The following is an 18180-nucleotide window of genomic DNA, read 5'->3' as shown; positions in this document are numbered from 1 at the left end:
CCTCTCACTCACCCTCTCTCGCTCTCTCTCTCTCGCTCACCCTCTCTCGCTCTCTCTCTCTCGCTCTCTCTCTCTCGCTCTCTCTCTCTCGCTCACCCTCTCTCGCTCTCTCTCTCTCGCTCACCCTCTCTCGCTCTCTCTCTCTCGCTCACCCTCTCTCGCTCTCTCTCTCTCGCTCACCCTCTCTCGCTCACCCTCTCTCGCTCTCTCGCTCACCCTCTCTCGCTCTCTCTCTCTCACCCTCTCTCGCTCTCTCTCTCTCGCTCACCCTCTCTCGCTCTCTCTCTCTCGCTCACCCTCTCTCGCCCCCTCCCTCTCGCTCACCCCTTCCCTCTCTCTCGCTCACCCCCTCCCTCTCTCTCGCTCACCCCTTCCCTCTCTCTCGCTCACCCCCTCCCTCTCTCTCTCATCCCCTTTCTCTCTCGCCCCCTTCCTTTCTCTCGCTCACCCCCCTTCCTTTCTCTCTCTCTTGCTCACCCCCCTTCCTTTCTCTCTCTCTCGCTCATCCACCTTCCTTTCTCTCTCTCGCTCACCGCCCTTCCTTTCTCTCTCGCTCACCGCCCTTCCTTTCTCTCTCGCTCACCGCCCTTCCTTTCTCTCTCGCTCACCCCCCTTCCTTTCTCTCTCTCCCTCACCCCCCTTCCTTTCTCTCTCTCTCTCTCTCACCTCCCTTTCTCTCTCTCTCGCTCACCCCCCTTCCTTTCTCTCTCGCTCACCCCCCTTCCTTTCTCTCTCGCTCACCCCTCTTCCTTTCTCTCTCGCTCACCCCCCTTCCTTTCTCTCTCTCGCTCACCCCCCTTCCTTTCTCTCTCTCGCTCACCCCCTTTCCTTTCTCTCTCTCGCTCACCCCCCTTCCTTTCTCTCGCTCACCCCCCTTCCTTTCTTTCTCTCGCTCACCCCCCTTCCTTTCTTTCTCTCGCTCACCCCCTTCCTTTCTCTCGCTCACCCCCTTCCTTTCTCTCTCGCTCACCCCCCTTCCTTTCTCTCTCGCTCACCTCCCTTCCTTTCTCTCTCTCGCTCACCCCCCTTCCTTTCTCTCTCTCGCTCACCCCCCTTCCTTTCTCTCTCTCGCTCACCCCCTTCCTTTCTCTCTCTCGCTCACCCCCCTTCCTTTCTCTCTCTCGCTCACCCCCCTTCCTTTCTCTCTCTCGCTCACCCCCCTTCCTTTCTCTCTCTCGCTCACCCCCCTTCCTTTCTCTCTCTCGCTCACCCCCCTTCCTCTCTCTTTCACACCCCCCCTCTCATATTTTTCCTGAGATGCTGTGCACATTTGGTTCTGCAATTCTGAAATGTATAATATATTTGCATGTAGCCTGTCGCCTGTTTTACAAACCTTGTAATATATTGCAGGTGGATTGAATCTGATTGAGAGACTACTGAAGGATCCTAAACTCTCCCAGAGCAAGCAGGCTTTAGAAGGATTAAATGATATGAAGAGCCTGTTTGAGTACCTGCAGCTGTTTGGTGTGACAGATAAGGTGGGTGTTGCCATATAGTTATCAGATACAAATTGTGTGCATTTTTTGCTTTATCCATGTGTGTTTATTTTTGTATAAGAGAATGACTTACTGTAAATATTCTTACTGTGAGCTCTTTAACCACTTCCCGCCCCGACCTATAGCAAAATAACGGTCAAGTGGTGGTTTAATTGCTCTAACTTGACATCATATGATGTCCTTCAGAACAAGTCACTCCTGCGTGCCCCCGGGGATGGAGCGGTGTGGCGCTCGAACACCCGCATCTCCGATCACGGTAAAGAGCCTATGACATAGGCTTTTTACCATGTGATCAGCTGGTCCAATCACAGCTGATCACAGTGTAAATAGGAAGTGCCAGTTATTGACACGCTAACAGCACGTCAGTGCAGTCTTATCAGCACATATTAGTGAAGGAGAGAAAAAAAATTTTTTTGGTCGTTTAGCGAAAAATAAAAAAACTCAGTGGTGATTCAATACCACCCAAAAAAAGCTCTATCTGTCTAAAAAAAAATGTTAAGAATTTTGTTTGGGTACAGCATTACATGACCGCACAATTGTCACTCAAAGCATGACAGTGCTGAAAATTGGCCTGGGCAGGAGGGGGTGAAAGTGACCTGTATTGAAGTGGTTAAAACATATAATGTAATATTATTAATAGTACAGCCAGAAAATGAGGCAAAATTAGCTGGATGGCTTGATAGGTGAGCTGCAGAGCATGAGCTTGTCTGAAGTCTTGGCAAAAGTTAATTGAGTTACAATGGATACACGATAAATGAAAACATATACTGAGAAGACATGGATTGCTGTATTCTTTTTTTGAAAAAGTTAGCTGCCTGGCTGTCATGCTGATTCAAAATGCTCTTTAGAGTCACTGACCTGGAACAAGTGTGCAGATAAAGAGTTCTGACTTTCCCCTGACTTCCCTTATTGCATGATGGTTTCAGACCTGAGACAGCTAGGCAATTTAGCATTTTTAGAGGGAGGTCAACCCTGGCAACCTGCATATTTCTATCAGCACACATTTTATCTGAAAGGAAAGCTTAAAAATGTTTTCTTTTTGTTTCTGTGAAGGTACATCTCAACATGGAACTGGCTTGCTGCCATGGTGGTGCTTTGGCTTCCATGCTTTCTGATTCCCTAAGTTGGAAAAACAATAGCGATAAAGGATGCTGACTTCGAGACTTTGATTTACATGCAGAAATATTAAAGCCAGTCAACAAGCATTTTCAGTTAGAGGTGGTCAATACCAGCCCCAGTATTTTATTAGTATTTTAGTCTTGAACAAAGTAGAGAAGGATTAAAACTCCTGTCAGATTTTTACTGTTTAAATATGGTTCAATTAGACCTGGTTCATACCTATGCAGGTTTTAGTTGATGCGTTTTCCAGGTGCGTTTTGCATTTTTACACACACATTTTTAATGCATTTTTATGTGTTTTGTACTTTTGGGAGGTGTCTGTTGTTTTGCAGGAGAAACCAGCAGAAACCCATCAAAAATACAAGCATTGTGTTTTTTATGCGTTTCCATTGAAGTCTATGGAGCCAAAAATGCAACCTGATGTGGGGAAAAAAAGTCCCTGACCCTTTCCAAAACGCACATATTATGAACGTGTCCCATAGGAAACAATGTTAAATGGACTGTAGTGCGTTTCTGAAAAACTGAAAAATGCATAGGTGTGAACCAGGCCTTAGAGATGTTTCACCTACCTAATGACAATGGTTTCATCACACAGGACGTGAGGGAAAATTTGCAATAGTGTCACAGATGAATAAAAACCTGATTGGGGTCTAGTCCCAACCTGCTCTACTAAAAAAAAATATATATATATATATATATATATATATATCTCTTTTTTGTGTTGCTGTTGGAGGGTACACCTAACTTTCTGTCTTGTAAACATCACGAGGACAGGAAGAGAGGGTAAATCTCAACCTGGCTAGCAGTAACAGACAGGGGTTCTAATATCTGTAACTAACAAAAGTTTTGCCAGGACATACACTTTCGTTATGATCAGGTGCTGGCTTACAGGTGCTAATGGCCGCAGTCTTTGTTTCCACATCTGCTTATTCACTTCCGCTTTAAGTCAGACAAGAGACTTTTTGGCTATTTAGACAGAGTGTCTACTGCCTCATGCAACCTCAGCAACAAAATGCAAGTAAGAACTGTGGCCATTGGCATCCTAGAAGAAACCTGAACCAGCTGACAGGTATGTATTTTAGCACTCTATCTGTCATTTCTGCAACACGGGGTGCAGCTTGGCTCAGTGAACCATACAAATATATAAAAATATGGATCAATTTTAAGCATTTAGATACTTGTAAACCTAGCCTATTCTCATGGTTATTGAATAAAAATATTTCGGATGGTGTTTTCTCTAGAAGTATGTATTTTTTGTTCACTTTTTTTTTTTTTTTTTTTTTCACCATATTTTAACTCCTGATACAGATTTCATTCGACCTGAGTTTAGCTCGTGGCTTAGATTATTACACAGGAGTCATCTATGAAGCAGTGCTGATCCAGAACCAAGCAGAATCGCAGCAGCAGAACGACCACACAGAAGAGTCAGTCAGTGTTGGCAGTGTAGCTGGAGGAGGACGTTATGATGGCCTTGTAGGAATGTTTGATCCCAAGGGAAGGAAGGTTCCATGTGTGGGAGTCAGCATTGGAATTGAGAGAATATTCTCAATCATGGAGCAAAAAGCTGAGGTAAGTAGTTCTGGTCTAATTGACTAACAATTAAATGCGAATAGGATTGAAAGGAGATGGGACAATACTCCTTAAAGTGATTGTAAAGGCTCGTTTTTTTTTTTTTTTAAATAACAAACATATCATACTTACCTCCACTGTGCAGCTAGTTTTGCACAGAGTGGCCCCGATCGTCCATTTCTGGGGTCCCCCGGCGGCTCCTCCCCCCATCAGATAACCCCCTAGGAGATGCGCTCTTCCGGGGGGTTACCTTGCGGGCGTGCTCCCGAGTCCACCATTTGCGTCCATAGACAGGAATGCCAGACTCGGCCCTGGCGCCCGCATCATTGGATTTGATTGACAGCAGCGGGAGCAAATGGCTGCGCTACTATCAATCTATCCAATCAAGGTAAAAAAACACGAGGGTTTACAACCCCTTTAATATGTTTGAGTACCCAGTTGTATGCCTGTTAGCCAAGGAGTCTAGACTAGCTAGGTTGTCTGTTAGGTACACATAACCACTAGAGAGCATGTTGGTATTGCGTTTTGTTTTACTTATTGTATACTGAAGGAAAGATAAGGATGCAACTCTAGATGATGCACCCATAGCAGTGGCAGTTCTCATATTTATCTCATGACAGATTCCATTTTTTTGCCTCTCCTTTTGACCACAATTGATTACAGTACTATTTCTTCGCAGTTGGCTTCGCCCATTTAACAGGATAATTTTTGACACCGCATATAGACCCAGAGACTGAGCCATGGGCAGTGCGGTGGGTTTGTTCTTGTTAATTTACAGCAAAGATTTAAGGCTGTAGGTCATAGGGTGAGGAGCAAATCTGGCTGGACACCTATATGTGGAAAGTGCAGCAAAAATTAACAATTTTTGTATTGTTCTTAAAAAAAAAAATCTTAAATGTATTTAAAATTGAATTATTTGGAGTAGACAGAGATAATTCCCCTAGTGGACTTTAAAGGCACATATGAAAGAATGTGTAGGAAAGTATGTTAAGTAGACAACAATTTATTAATTACAAAAAGCTCTCATAAAGACATCAAACAAATGACATGAATAAAAAAGGAATGCGATTGCACATATTTATAGCTATTGATACCAATACGCTTGCACCCGACGCGTTTCGGAGTTGTTTTAGCCTCCTCCTTCAGGGGTGGTTGTAAGCTTTAACAAAGATTTCTATATAGGAAATAGTATATACAACATAGACATAATAAATACATGTGTATATCAAGCCATAAATATATAGGTGCAATATTATATTCATTTCGTTTACACTTACATTGGTATATATAAATATTGGCTGCGCATTCCAGAAAGGTTTAAAAACAACGGTGCTGACACATACTGCCCATCAAGCGCGTCTTCCAATCGTGGTGTGTAAAACTTTGTTTAGTATATCCAAAGTATTCATATGGCCTCTATCGAGGTGGAGATAACTGGGTAAGGATGTATGAGGTGGTTTTACTTCCTTATGATAGGAAGGAAGGCCCATTAATCGAGGGCATACAAATGTTTGGATCTGGAATCACACTGGGGCCAAATGCGGGTCCTGTAAGTTGCGAAAATGTATAGTGACCAGGAATATGAGTAAATTCAGTGGTAGGTAAGAAGTTTTTAGATGTATCCTACCTGATAGGCCTACGGTACAGAGTTCGAGAAAGACCACCAACTGATGATAGGTGTAGACCAGGTGGAACTCAGATAGCTAGAAAATCAACATGAAGGAGAAGGGACATATAAAAGTCTAATTTTTGTACTTCTGTCATTTATCTTGACAGTTTAAGGTGTATCTAAAAGGTATGTGTTTGAGGGTTTTATATAAGAGAAAACAGGGGTTCAACAACTTTGTCCCTGGTTAGCAGTGTTAAATTTGATCAAGGAGGGGAAAGGGGGGGGGAAGAGAGAAAGGAGGGGAAGGGGGGGGGGGGGAGGAAATGGGGTGGGGGGGGGGGAAAGGAAAAGGGGGGAAAAAAATGAGGGAAAGGAAGGAGGGGAGGGGGGGGGAAGAAAAGGGGGGGGGGGGGGGGAGGGAGGAGAAACGAAGGAAGGAGGGAGGGAGAAAGAGGAAAGAAAAATAGCAGAGGAGAAAGGGGGAGGGGGGGAAAGGGAGGGGGGAAGGGGGGGGGAGGAAGGAGAGGGGGGAAAAGGGGAAAGAAAAGGGAAGGAGGAAGAGACATAAAGAGCACAGATGTGATATAAGATTTGTGGCTTGTAGTTTCAGTGATACAAATCTAAGTAGATTAGTGTGCATGGGTTCAGTCTGGTATTAAAGTTACTTACAGTATGTAGCAGCGGCTCACACCGACAGCGTCCTGCCCAAAGCAGATGACGCTCGGTGTGAGCATTGCCAGAGTAGTTATTTGGAGTAGACCGTATTTCTGTGGGTATATTTTATTTGCACTAGAAGTTTAAATAAGCCCATTCATTTATTTAAGAACAGTTTGGAGAGTTTTTTTGATATTGCCACAAATGAAATTTCTTACGATAATCTCTACATTTATATGATAGTTAACAATAACTGAGTTTCTAAAGCCTAGTACACACAATGTGATTATCGGACGAATGATCGTCCATTTTTTTTGCATGCCAAACTCATGTCGAAAGTGAAGAAGTTCCGAAACTAAAAATTCGGAAGTGATGTATTGTATTATATTTGCATTGTTTTTTCAGATGAAAATTGTACTGATCAAACGAAATTGTATGATCTAGTATCGTACAAGAAATGTTTTTTTGTTTGTCCCTTCGGATAATTTCGCACAAAATTGTACGATCACTTCGAAAGCAGTATTTTTTGGTACAGATTTCTGGCCGTGTGTACGGGCTTAAAGTAATACTGAAGTCTGTTGTTTTTTTGTTTTTTTTCTTTAAAAATAACAATGTTATACTTACCTGCTCTGTGCAGTGGTTTGCACAGAGCAGCCCAGATCCTCATTTTCCTTCGCGGGCTCTCTTGGCCCCTCCCTTCTGTCGATTGCCCCCACAGAATGCAGCTTGCTGTGGGGGCACCCGAGCCGCTGCTCTATGTGTCCATTCAGACACGGAGCCGTGATTCAGCCCCACCCCCTCTCTCTCTCCTGATTTGTTAACTGACTTTGACCGCTACTGAGTCTCAGCCAATCAAGAAGGAGAGTCCCGGACAGCTGAGGCACTCGTACTCATCGCTGGAGGAAGATGGGGCTCAGGTATTAGAGGGGCCTAAGGGGGGGCTGCTGCACACAAAAGTTTTTTTTCTTAGGGCCAGTTCACACCAGATGCAGTTCTGTGCGCTTTTTTCTGCGCTTAAAATGCATGCACAGGGATTTCCATGTATTCCAATGGCTCTAGTTCACACCATGCAGTCAGTTTCCGGTCAGTTTTTGGTGCAGAAACTGACCGGAAACTGACTGCATGGTGTGAACTAGAGCCATTGAAATACATGGAAAACACTGTGCATGCATTTTCTGCAGAAAAAAAGCACACAGAACTGCATCTGGTGTGAACTAGCACTTAGAATCACTATAAGTGTGGAAGAACTTTGTCAGTAAATTAAATCATCCAGCAGGTCGGGTCAAATGTGTGATATATAAAAATCTAAAACTACTGGGTCAACCCATTTCTTGAAGTGACCTTTTCAGTTATTAGTTTAAATGACATCTGTTACATCTGAATATGCAGCTGTCTGTTAATGGAACTCTGCAAAGGTCTGTAGAAGAAGCATTTACACATTCAAGCCAAAACTGTTTTTTGGATAAAGTGTGGAAAAGTTAGAAACGCTGCTTGATGTTTCTTGCTGTTGGTCTTTGTTTTAGGAAGATTTCCCTTCATTTCCTGCACTGGTGACTATGGTCATGGCAGACACACACCGCACTGGAACATTAAAGGGGTTGTAAAGGCAGAAGGTTTTTTATCCTAATGCATTCTATGCATTAAGATAAAAAAAAATCCTTCTTTGTGCAGCACCCCCCTAATTGTTTACCTGAGCCCCTTCTCTCTCCAGCGATGTTCAGGAGTGTCTAAGCTGTCTGGGACACTCCTCCTGATCGATTGAGACATAGCAGCCATGCCATTGGCTCCCATGGCTGTCAATCAAAGTCAGTCAGCCAATCAGGGGAGAGCGGGGTCAGGGCTCCGTGTCTGAATGGACACACGGAGCTCTGACTCGGCTCGGGTCCCCCCATAGAGAGCTGCTGGCTGAGGGGGCACTCGATAGGAGGGAGGGGCCAGGAGCAGCAACGAGGGACCCGAGAAGAGGAGTATCTGGGCTGCTCTGTGCAAAACAACAGCACAAAGGAGGTAAGTATAACATGTTTGTTATTTTTTTTTTAAAAACAAGACTTTACAATCACTTTACATAAAGAGAAAGTTCCTCAAAGAGAATACAGAAAAGCCCAACAGATGTCTAACTATTCTCCACTCCAATATGATCTGTATCACTGTTGTAGTGATATCTCTTCATTGTGACTGGCAGGGAAGGGAAATGTCTCCAGCAAGGGATCAGACACCAAAAAAAATCTGGCAGTGGTTCTCACCCTTCTTCACTGTCTGAAAATCTAAACCTTAAACTCCAAGTTTATTTTGTCTCTACAAGCATAAAATAAAGAGATTTAACATCACTAAAGTGACCAGGGAGGATTTGCTAAAACTGGACCCAACACACTCTGGAGCAGATATCCATAAACATTCAGCTTGATCAGTTAAAGTGTTACTAAACCTAAAAACGTTTTTTTACCTTAATGCATTGTTTGCATTAAGGTAAAAAAAGGTTTCAGTTTCTCTGTGCCCCCCTTCGCTTGTGTGAAGGGGAAGAGAGGGGAGAAGATATCAGCGCTGTGCATGGTCTCATCTAGTCTCCCCTCTTTTCCTCTTCACACAACATTCAAGCAGCAGCAGGAGATGTCAGATGTCGATATAGACAAGAAATTTGGCTGAACTTGGGCTTCAGCTTTGTTGGACAGAAAGTTGTCATGCAGTGCCAAGGTAAATTATAGCCTTCTACATAGTTACATAGTAGGTGAGTTTGAAAAAAGACACACGTCCATCAAGTCCAACCCATGTGTGTGATTATATATCAGTATTACATTGTATATCCCTGTATGTTGTGTTCAGGTGCTTATCTAATAGTTTCTTGAAACTATCGATGTTCCCCGCTGAGACCACCGCCTGTGGAAGGGAATTCCACATCCTTGCCGCTCTTACAGTAAAGAACCCTCTACGTAGTTTAAGGTTAAACCTCTTTTCTTCTAATTTTAATGAGTGGCCTCGAGTCTTGTTAAACTCCCCTCTGCGAAAAAGTTTTATCCCTATTGTGGGGTCACCAGTATGGTATTTGTATATTGAAATCATATCCCCTCTCAAGCGTCTCTTCTCCAGAGAGAATAAGTTCAGTGCTCGCAACCTTTCCTTATAACTAAGATCCTCCAGACCCTTTACTAGCTTTGTTGCCCTTCTTTGTACTCACTCCATTTCCAGTACATCCTTCCTGAGGACTGGTGCCCAGAACTGGACAGCATACTCCAGGTGCGGCCGGACCAGACTCTTTGTAGAGCGGGAGAATTATCGTTTTATCTCTGGAGTTGATCTCCTTTTTAATGCATGCCAATATTCTTTTTGCTTTGTTAGCAACAGCTTGGCATTGCATGTCATTGCTGAGCCTATCATCTACTAGGACCCCCAGGTCCTTTTCCATCCTAGATTCCCCCAGAGGTTCTCCACCCAGTGTATAGATTGCATTACATTATGTTATATCTTTCACTAGGCTTCAGAGGCAAAGATTCGAACCACAGAGACACAGGTACTAGTGGCAGCTGCTCAGAAGAAACTTCTGGAAGAAAGGATGAAACTTATTTCAGAACTCTGGAATGCTGGGATCAAGGTATTTTATTGTGCCTGATTAGATTATTTTTCTAATAATGACCTAGCATGTTCTGTTTATCGATTAGCCAGACGACAAGCAGAAGCGAAAAAGCAAGGGCACAGAGTAATAGAATCGTTTGAGGATGAGCTGAACCCATACTGACCTTGTAGTAATAAGTGTAAGCTTTTTTTTTTTTTTTTTTTTTTTTTAATTAAGCATTTAACAGTACAGGTGCAGTAACCCCTTTGCCTGTATCTTTCTACTCCCCATCCCCCTATCCCCATCAGAACATTAAAACCCAATATAAACACAAATGGTCTCTTGTGTTTTTGTCTGTTATACCTCCTATTAAAATGTCCACATTGGTAAAACATTCTCCCCATATACAGGGGTAATAAATAACAGCCAACCAGGAGCATATCTCCTATTACTTCGACTACTTAAATTGGTAGTAAACTGTAGAATTTCGGGGGGTTTTTTTCTCCCCCCCCTTCAAGTTTATACTATAATGTGCTAGTATGAGCGCTTGAATTACCACTATCGCGACATGGCACGCTCTGTATAGAACAATTCTCCAGTTTAAACTATGATTGTGACTGTAAGACAATGCTTACCATCCTTATGTGAAACATGTCGCTATTTAGGTAAGTTTGTTTTCTTTCTACCTTCAATACAGCCTGGATTTCCCTTTAAATGGATTGTGATTTGGCAGGTATCCTATGTAGTGCATCTTGCAACCTCTTACTTTATGACAATGTACTGTATCTGATTTGCTTAGATTTGCTATTTTCTTTCTGAAAGAATAGCTTGCCCTATGAGGATTGTAATTCTTCTTTGCCACCTACAATGATTCCTGTTTATAACCAACAAATTTTCTGTTACATTTTTATTATGGTTTTTGATAAAGTTTCCAATGGGTACACTTTGCTTGAATGTCTGTGAAGTTTCTTTATTTGCTACCATACACTCTAAATATTGAGTGCAGTTCCAATTGATCATAGAATACAAGTCATAAAATAGCAGAGACAAACAGGTGTGCTTGTTCTTAGGTATATTACTACAAGGGGGACTTATATACTGAAGAATATATAGACAGCCGTGTAGGAAAGAAAAGTAAAAGATAGTAAAAGTATTTAAGATTTTGGGGCTTGGAGTTTATTTTCTTATCTGCAAATTTACACTTAAGCTGGCCATACATTATACAATTTTCTTAGATTTATCTTCAACTGTGCAGTGCAAGCGCCTGCCTGATTGCATACAAATTGAAAGTGTTTAGGTTTGATCTCATTACATAGGCGTGCGCAGCCTATGGTATTAGGGTGTGCACCCCAAAGCTCAAGCACACACTACCGATCACTCATGATGTTCAATCAGAAAGGGAAAGGGCTAGTAAATTACATTTTTACTGGACCCTTCCCCCACTCATCCTAAAACATCCCGCAGAAACAGCCAGCGGGAGAAGGAGTGGGAGCCAGATCAGTAGGGGGAATCTGTTCTGCGCAGGGTGATTTGGGTGTGCCTGGGCACACCTGGCACACCCTGTGCGCATACCTATGCCTCATTATATGATTTTGGTAAATCTAAAGGAAAACTACAACAAAATTATATAATGTATAGCCAGCCTTAGTATTGTTCACTTGCCTAAATGTCATTGTAGAGGCAGCTTGTCTAACAATCCAGTCTTTTGTATTTAGCAGTAAAACTGTTTCTTAACAAATTATGTCTTGGTGCACACAGGCAGAAATGTTGTACAAGAAGAATCCAAAGTTGCTTAATCAGCTGCAGTATTGTGAAGAGACGGGCATTCCACTGGTGGCCATTATAGGAGAACAGGAGCTTAAAGGTGGAGTGGTAAAGCTGAGAGTGGTATCTACAAGGGAAGAGGTATGCTTCTTTCTCATGTGTTTTGGTTTTGTATTGTAAAAACTCGGCAAGGCTGTGTTTCTGATGTGACAATCCTTTGTGGATTGTGTTCTAGTATATGTAGAGGTATATAGAATTGTTTTATATATGTGATGTGATGGAGGTGTGGGCAAAGCACAACACATGTTGAGAACATGTTCTTTATTTGGGGGGCTCAACCAGCAGGGAGACGGATAATGTGAAGGCCACAGGGCCAAAATCTTTACACGGTAAGGGACAGGCAGTAGTATAACAGGGTGGCAATAGGGCACAAAAAGGGATAAATCCAGAGGCACAGGGCAGCAGTTCAGGCACAGTGAGGAACAGACAGCAATCTGGTACAGCAGGGGTTAAGTTTAGAGTTACAGGGTAACAATCCAGGCACAGTAGTTCACAGGACAACAGATCATGTGGCAGCAATCACAGTGCAGAGAGGTGTACTACTCACACTAGTGGTTCTTGGCAAAAATGGAGGGCCAGTTTGGCATCAACACACGCTGCAATGCAGCAGATGGGGACAATGGTGATATTTCAGTGGCCAGATAGTAGTTGCAGCCAATAGGGAACTGCGTGTCCCAGTAGGCCCACTCATAGAATACTCCTATGCTGGAACTATATGTCCCAGAGGTTCTAATCTCCTTCTGGTCTCCTAGTGCCACCATGCAGCCCTGAGTTTCTCCATGCCATTAGAGCAAACTCCGAACACTTTGACCCCTTTCTTTGAGGACAGGTCTGTAATATTGCACCTTGGGAACAGCAGAGACCTCAGCCTAAATTTCTGGTGCCAAGGTGTCTGGCTACCCTGGTACAAAATTCAATGAATTCTGTGCTCCCTGCTGAGAAAGCCTCCCTACCTCCAGATCCTCTGTTTGGCATAGGAACTTACTTAATCAATTATACAGATCAGCTAACGTATTTACACAGTGCTTATTTCGTTTTCATGTAACAAATATTATTTTAGAGGTGTTTTGTTTTATTTCTCAAAAATCTGGCCAACTTTTGGTCTGCGTATACAGGTGTCTGTTATACCGATCGACTTCTGTTCAACCACCCTGTCGGATAAAAAACAATTGATCAGCGGTTGCAGCCAATGGCTACAGCACTGATCTGTGGAGTCTCTCTGCTGTCACAGAATATAATAGCGCAGTGGGGAGGATTCCTTCATCTATCTCAAATGTGTGGATCAGCTTATTGGTTCAGGTTTTTTTTTGTTCAACCCACTGGCTGAGCAAAAAAAAAAATGGTATATGTATGGCCAGCTTTAAGTTTGGGGCAGAGTAAAATCACTTTTTCTGGTAAAGTGGAAAAAGGCTAACTAAAACCCCTGTTTTTAATACTGTCTGGAGCCTTCCTGTCTTGAAGACTCCCGGTGCCTCTTTTCTTCTCTTGGTGTCATATGTTTGTTGGTATGACACAAAGTGAGGAGGAAATCTACTAACAGTAACAGTAACAAAATCCTGCCAGAGGTTCTAACCCTCCCACATTTTATCCAAACTAAAAAAAAAAAAAAAAAAAAGTTTGAACTGGTGTTCGACAAAAGCAATGTGTTCCCTCTTACAGACTTATCTTGTGGAGCATAGGTGTTTCATTGGAGTATGATGTGCCCGATTTACTGACAGCCTCTAAATTTTTCTACAAATAAAGATGAGGGCAAGAGAAGTCTGGTAATTTACGACTTCATACAGTTTGTACAGCACTCTACACAGCTCGCACTACTTGATTGTCAAATTTCACTAAATCACCAGACATCACTTACCCCAGGTCCTGATATGTGGGAGAGGCAGAAAGAGAGCAAGTCTGGTGCAGAGTGAGATATTCATTTCCTTTTTAAAGGAGTGATTTTTACTCTTGTTGTAGTGAACCAGTGTTTGCCTCAAATGTCCATGCATGTTTGGGAGAAGTTCTTCTGGCTCTAAATTTCCCTGTAAAGGATTGGTTGTTTGAAGTGAACATATGGTGGTCTTCAGCGAAAGTGAAAATTGCTCCTTTGAGAATCTCTTCATCGGTATAAAAACACAGCAGACAAAATCACATCATCTCTTACATAGGATCACCGGTCATTTGTACAATGATTAAGTCAGCTGCTATAACTAGAAAATGCATTTCCTGGGGAAAATACGTGGGAATGCTGAATTGCTAAAACTGCCCTCTGCAAAACTACCCCCATCAAAACTGCCCCCAAGACTGCCCCATTAAAACTACCCCATCATATTGCCACCATCAAAACTGCCCCATCAGAATTGGCCCATCAAAACTGCCCCATCATATTGCCACCATCAAAACTGCCCCATCAGAATTGTCCCATCAAACCTGACCCATCATATTGCCACCATCAAAATTGCCCCATCAGAATTGGCCCATCAAAACTGTCCCATCATATTGCCACCATCAAAACTGCCCCATCATATTGCCACCATCAAAACTGCCCCATCATATTGCCACCATCAAAACTGCCCCATCATATTGCCACCATCAAAACTGCCCCATCAGAATTGTCCCATCAAACCTGACCCATCATATTGCCACCATCAAAATTGCCCCATCAGAATTGGCCCATCAAAACTGTCCCATCATATTGCCACCATCAAAACTGCCCCATCATATTGCCACCATCAAAACTGCCCCATCATATTGCCACCATCAAAACTGCCCCATCATATTGCCACCATCAAAACTGCTCCATCATATTGCCACCATCAAAACTGCTCCATCATATTGCCACCATCAAAACTGCTCCATCATATTGCCACCATCAAAACTGCTCCATCATATTGCCACCATCAAAACTGCTCCATCATATTGCCACCATCAAAACTGCTCCATCATATTGCCACCATCAAAACTGCCCCCATCATATTGCCATCAAAACTGCCCCATCAGAATTGCCCCCATCAAAACTGCCTCATCATATTGCCACCATCAAAACTGCCCCATCAGAATTGCCCCATCAAAACTGCCCCATCATATTGCCACCATCAAAACTGCCCCATCAGAATTGCCCCATCAAAACTGCCCCATCATATTGCCCCCATCAAAACTACCCCCAACAAAACTGCCCCATCATTATGCCACCTTTAAAACTGCTCCATTAAAATTGTTCCCATCAAAACTGCACCATCATATTGCCACCATCAAAACTGCCCCATCAGAATTGCCCCATCAAAACTGCCCCATCATATTCCTCTATTATAAATCAGTACATGGTGTGTCTATCCCCTCCCCCCGGGCTCTGTAATCAGAGCTGAGATGCTCCAGCCACCTCCCCCCTTGTGTATAACAGAAGCTTTGGTAACCATGGCAACAAAACCAGCACAGTACACTCTGTTTAATTGCTAAATTTTCCTGAAATGACCACTAAACAAACAGCTTTATCACAAAAACTGTAAAATATATCAAACTGAAAAGATATAGCCAGATAGCTGAATATTTTGTGAACATTTTAAAGTTTGTTTGGCGTCTGTAGGTGAAAGTATGAAGGAGCTGAAACTTTTGGGAGCGGAAAAAGATTTTAAGGATCTGAAGCATGCTCTCATTGACTTCAATGTTAAAAAAAAGTGTTAAAAAGCTTAATATTTTAAAAAGTATAAATAGTAGAAAAAAAGTTGAAAAAGTCCCATCATCAGCTGAAAGAGACGAACATTTTAATAGTTGAATGGTTTTAATAGCTGAACGTATGCAGAAGTTACGCAGAGCCAAAAAACGTACGGAATAAAATTAAATAATAATAAAAATAAATAAAATCGAATAACAATAGTGGGACTGCTAAAGTATTCCCACTAATTACTGTAGTTGCTGAGTGTTAATAAATCCACATTTATCTGACGAAGGATTCAGCGCTGTCATCACCTGGGCCGGTTCTTCACTAGTCTTATGGTCCCCAGCACTTGCTTGTGGGAAGCCAGCTGTGATTGCCTGCGTTTGCACTGCTGGCTCCCAAGTGTTAATGCGCAGGTTGCGCTGTGCTTTTTGAATGGACCCGCTTTCACACGTCACATGTCCCAATAGGTTGGGGGGACTTCTGCTCTACTCGCCTAGGTAGCAGGTACCTACCAGAAATATATACATACCCCTAGGAAAAAAGAGCATCCAAAAGTGGTAGAGGAAGGAGGAGCAAAAGCGGAACTTCTTGGTTTTTATAAGGTTTAAACTAAAGCGAAAACGTTTTTTTAGGTTGTGTCAGCAGGAGGCAGATAAACAGCGGAACAATGATCTTCCCAGTGAAGAGCTGTGCAGGGGGCATGTTAGTGCCAGTCTGACCATTTGATTACAGATAAGCTGTGCTCCCATGCAGAAGACAAATAAGAAAATTGATCACGTGGGAATGAATGAGCTTTCCATTCCTGGCATGGTCAATTTGAAATAGGAAAGCAGAGGGACTATCAGGAGATCACCAGGTATTTCACACAAAGTAAGCAATGCAAAGAGGACAGAACCAGCCGATATTCACTTAAAAAAAAAAACTAATAGTGTATGGTAAGCTTTAGCATATGCCTGCATAGGGGACTTTTGGATGGACAGGAACACTGGGGAAGGTGAAACCATTGCTTTACCTTTATTAGTGGTACATTTAGACACCAAAAATGGCTACTTGGAAGAAAAAAGTCTCTATTGGGCAATTCTTTCTTGGATTTTTATAAGGTTTAAACTAAAACTAAAAAGTTTTGACTTTCCTAATACTTTAAGTTGATTTTTTTCATAGCTCCCATATAAAGAACGCTAACAGAACAGCCTAAAAAATGCATTTTGTACCTTTCTGAATAGAGCATTTAGGAATAGTAGCTAAGTAAGAAATTATCAGCTAAACAGGAAAAACAGCTTTGTGAATGAGTCTGTTCTTTTTATTTGATATCTATATGATATCTTTATGTGATATCTATGTGAGCAGTTTTTATGATAGACAAGCGAAAGCCACCACTTATCTACATTAATTTCCCAGCACTACCATGGTAACATGCAATCATTAGGAAGAATTGGGTCCTATGGTTTTGATATTTGAAAATGACAGAGCATTTAATGGAAACAAACTTTTCCTGAAGACTTTTTGGTGAGTCCACTAGGCATTACAATCACATTTTTCCTTGCTGTATGAAATGTATTACATGAGATGTAAATGTAATTATAGGTTGTGTAACTATAACATAGAGCTGAGAACACAACTATATTTGGGAAATTCAATTTTTTTTATGCCACTTACATGTTTTTCAAAAACCTGTTTGGTTATATTTTTTTACCTAATTTTTTTTTAGGTGGACGTTGCCAGGCCAAATTTGGTGGAGGAGATTCAGAGAAGGACTAGCCAGTTTTAAGATGTTGAGAAGGACCAAGGTCAATATATATCTGGGTCCACTTGTCTTCGACACCCCTTGGTTTACAGAATTTATTTATAAGCAACATCAGAGTTAATTGTATATTTCTTCTACTGCTTTGTCCAGATAAGGGAAAGTGTGTAATAAACGAGGTTTAATAAAGCATGTGTTGCTGGATTACAAAAACAAAGCTTGAATTTATTTGTGACTTCTGAGATTTTGAAAATATGTTGTAAGTGAAATATGGGGCACCTGTTGCTGCTGCTAACATCAATCATTTGAATAATTGACCTGGAACATGTATGTGACTTCACTTGTTGCAAGTAAGTGACTTTCAGTACTGTAGCAAGAGATAGCCAAGGAACTAGCATTTTCATAAGAAGGTTAGTGATAGTAACTATATATTTATCTCAGGACAGGTTTACTTGAAGATTTTGCTGGTTGCCTAGAGCATTTTCTACTTATAACAACCAGAAAACTCACATTTCAGTTATTTGTACTAGCTAGACGTAGAGAATTTACGATAGCCCCCACCCCCCTTTTCCCCTGCAAGGTATACTTATCCATTCACGATCCCTCACAAATCTGCCCATTGTAGGATTCTACCATGTATAAGCTTCAGTGTGGGAGCTTACACAGGTGGATGACATCGCACATACCGGTAGCTTTGCAGTTTGGTGAGTATAAAGCTGGGTACACACTGATTTGAAACTGATTTGAAATGTAGCCAGTTCAGCAGGAACCAGACAAATTTTATCTGTGTGTAGCCCTCCCTGTGGTGGAGTCTGCACTGTCAGAATACAATTTCCTGGCAGGGGGAGGATTCCTGCATCCTCACAAGATTTTTTAACTATATGTGTGTACCCAGCTTAACTTTCAGAGGGATGGGTTATCAGTGGACTCTTGTCACTTTGCTGTTCCATCCTTTGACCTGCTACATCACTGCTGTGTCCTCTA

At 42.2% G+C, this 18180-nt stretch overlaps 1 protein-coding gene and 1 long non-coding RNA gene across 2 annotated transcripts in view; one reads left to right on the top strand and one right to left on the bottom strand.

Moving 5' to 3' along the window:
* LOC141132476 (histidine--tRNA ligase, cytoplasmic-like) overlaps nt 1–17413 on the top strand; it is a 57142-nt gene extending 39729 nt beyond the window's left edge. The window contains exons 9-13 of the mRNA XM_073620877.1: nt 1351–1478; nt 3924–4184; nt 9917–10033; nt 11753–11899; nt 17164–17413. Coding sequence (XP_073476978.1) covers nt 1351–1478; nt 3924–4184; nt 9917–10033; nt 11753–11899; nt 17164–17223 — 713 coding nt within the window. The 3' untranslated portion in view covers nt 17224–17413. The remainder of the gene's footprint in view (nt 1–1350; nt 1479–3923; nt 4185–9916; nt 10034–11752; nt 11900–17163) is intronic.
* Nucleotides 5486–18180, bottom strand: part of LOC141132477 (uncharacterized) — a 71751-nt gene continuing 59056 nt past the window's right edge. The window contains exons 2-3 of the long non-coding RNA XR_012242909.1: nt 5812–5887; nt 5486–5731 (exon numbers count right to left, since the gene is read on the bottom strand). This is a non-coding gene — a long non-coding RNA (uncharacterized lncRNA). The remainder of the gene's footprint in view (nt 5732–5811; nt 5888–18180) is intronic.

This window comes from Aquarana catesbeiana, linkage group LG03 (assembly GCF_042186555.1).
Source record: "Aquarana catesbeiana isolate 2022-GZ linkage group LG03, ASM4218655v1, whole genome shotgun sequence".
NCBI lineage: Eukaryota > Metazoa > Chordata > Amphibia > Anura > Ranidae > Aquarana > Aquarana catesbeiana.
This window is presented reverse-complemented; position numbering and strand designations above follow the sequence as displayed.